This window comes from Phaseolus vulgaris, chromosome 5 (assembly GCF_051622355.1).
Source record: "Phaseolus vulgaris cultivar YP4 chromosome 5, ASM5162235v1, whole genome shotgun sequence".
NCBI lineage: Eukaryota > Viridiplantae > Streptophyta > Magnoliopsida > Fabales > Fabaceae > Phaseolus > Phaseolus vulgaris.
This window is the reverse complement of record NC_143502.1, coordinates 9,835,298-9,837,560: the sequence shown is the minus strand read 5'-3', so window position 1 is coordinate 9,837,560 and position 2,263 is coordinate 9,835,298. Positions and strand designations below refer to the sequence as shown.

General features: G+C 35.0%; 1 protein-coding gene across 1 annotated transcript; it reads right to left on the bottom strand.

Annotated features, from left to right (window-relative positions):
• Positions 1-1,830: 1,830 nt before the first annotated feature.
• Positions 1,831-2,226, bottom strand: LOC137833944 (uncharacterized). The gene has a single exon (XM_068642014.2). The coding sequence runs from the start codon at positions 2,224-2,226 to the stop codon at positions 1,831-1,833; it is 396 nt and encodes a 131-aa protein (XP_068498115.2).
• Positions 2,227-2,263: the final 37 nt, after the last annotated feature.

Below are 2,263 nucleotides of genomic sequence, written 5' to 3'. Positions count from 1 at the left end.
AGTGTTTTCAAACATCATGGTTTGTGCATCAAGTATTTTGACTAAGTCTTCACTCCATCAAAACGATTGTGTTTCACTTGTTAAGAAGTTTCTGTTATCGTTTTGAAAATAAATCTGTTCATCTGTAAATGAATAGATTCTTTTTTTGTCTGGTGCCATGTTTTCCTTAAAAGTTTTTTTTTTCGTTTTATCCTTGCACCAGGGTGGTTGACTAAGTCTCCTTCACATAACAGATTCTCTAACTGCTTTTGAAAATAAATCTGTTCATTTTATTTTCAATTTGTTCTTTTTATAACAGCTTTAACTATTTTTTTTAAATCAGTTATAAGTTGTTTTTATATAAAAAGAAAACTTGTTCCTGCGTTTAAAGGTGGATCATACAATTGAGAAAACAAGTTTTACAACAGAGAACTAAGGATTTTCAGAGAATAAGCATGTGTTCTTCAAAGATTTTCCAAATCAAAAAGTGTGCTTGTTCTTGGTTGGTTCTAAGGCTTGGTTAGAGCTGCTGCTACTGTTTGAGCAATCTGTTCTACTGGTCTAAGGCAGATTTCTGCATCCTCTATTAGGTGAATTCGTTTCATATTTCGAATTCTTGTAAAAGTGTGATTGTAAACTCTTCTTGATAGTGTTTCTTGAAGAGTGTGTGTGCTGAAATAGTGTTTTTCAGCAAGTGTGCCAAGGTTCTTGTAGGGTTCAAGAACAGTGGTTGTGTAAGTGTGTTTGGTACGTTTGTTTAGTGTATTTCATCTTCGATTAGGTGAGACTGGATGTAGCTCATTTGAGTGAACCAGTATAATTGTTGTGTGTTTCATTTCTCCTCTTCCCTGCACTCGGTTATTGCTTATCTATTAATCTGCCAAAAATTGAATCTGTTCAATTAAAAATAAATCTGTTCTTTCAGGGCTTGTTCATACAGTTCTTATTTTCTGGAAAATCAGTTTGGTTTTGTTAAGAAGATATATAATCTGTTAAATACAACTTGCAGTTACCTTAGGCTGCCAACTTCTGTCAAGACATTTCAGAATCTTGATATTCAATTCTTCTCTATCAAAAACCTTTCTTAGACCTGTGAGATCACTGGTGCAGAAACACACAACGAGTGCCGCTATTTTGAATATATAAATGCGGCTAGCCGCATTTATAAATACCATTTACAAGTGCGGCTATTTCTTTTAGCCGCACTTGTATATGCTTCAGTAAATAAAAAAATATGTTCAAATGTAACCCACAATGTACAAATTATTTATAAATAATATAAAAAAAAATTCAAAATATTAAAGAAAAATTCAAAAAATTTAAAACACAACACTAACCTTGTGTGTGAACCAACGTTGGAGGTGAAGAGTGGTAGGGGAGCGCTAGCAACGGTGGCGGCAGCGGAAGCGATGGCGGAGCAGCGAAGCAGCGATGGAGATGAGAATGCCAATGGACCAGTTCGACCACAATGCAAGGAGAAAAAACAAATATAAGGAAAACGAAAAAATTTTATACGTAGTGAAGATGCAGAGGAAGAAAGCGATTCAAGAAACTCACAATGGCACAAATTAATGAAGATGCAGAAGAAGAGATGGACTGCAAGCATACGCGAGCGCAGGAACAATGAAAACGAAAGACAAAGTGGAGAAGAAAATATAAAAGTGGTGTGGTGCAATTCAAATTTTAGGGTAAAAAAGGATTTACAAATGCGGATATTTGTATAGCCGCACCGGTAAATAAAAGCGTTTGATTTACAAATGCGGCTATACAAATAGCTGCATTTGTAAATCAAATTAATTTAAAAAATGCCACCGCGTTTTTTACGAATGCGTTTGAGCGCAAAAACCACACTTAATAAAGAGTATTCTTTTCATCATTTTGTACTAGTGGATGATTTATAATGTGTGTAAATTGTATTTGCACATATGCAATGGTCTCTTTTGGCTGCATCATAAAGAGCTCATATTCCTGGATGAGGGTATGCTTTCTTGCCCTTTTCACATCATCCGTGCCTTCATGGGTTACTTCCAACATTTCCCACATTTCCTTAGCAGAGTTGCACTGGGACACCATGAAGAATTCATCCATATTCAAGGCAGAGGTGATAATGTTTTTGGCTAGAGAATCATATTGTGCTTTTTTCTTTTCACTGTCACTCCATTCAGACCAAGGATTTTTCATTGTTTCATCTTTAACAACTTGCACAGGAACAAAATATCCATTTACCACGAGATCCCAAATTCCCATGTCAATAGATTCCATAAAAAATTTCATTCTAATTTTC

What these genes read in the sequence shown, in the direction of transcription:
- LOC137833944 (XM_068642014.2), bottom strand. Translation starts at nt 2,226, where the DNA reads ATGGGAATTTGGGATCTCGTGGTAAATGGATATTTTGTTCCTGTGCAA.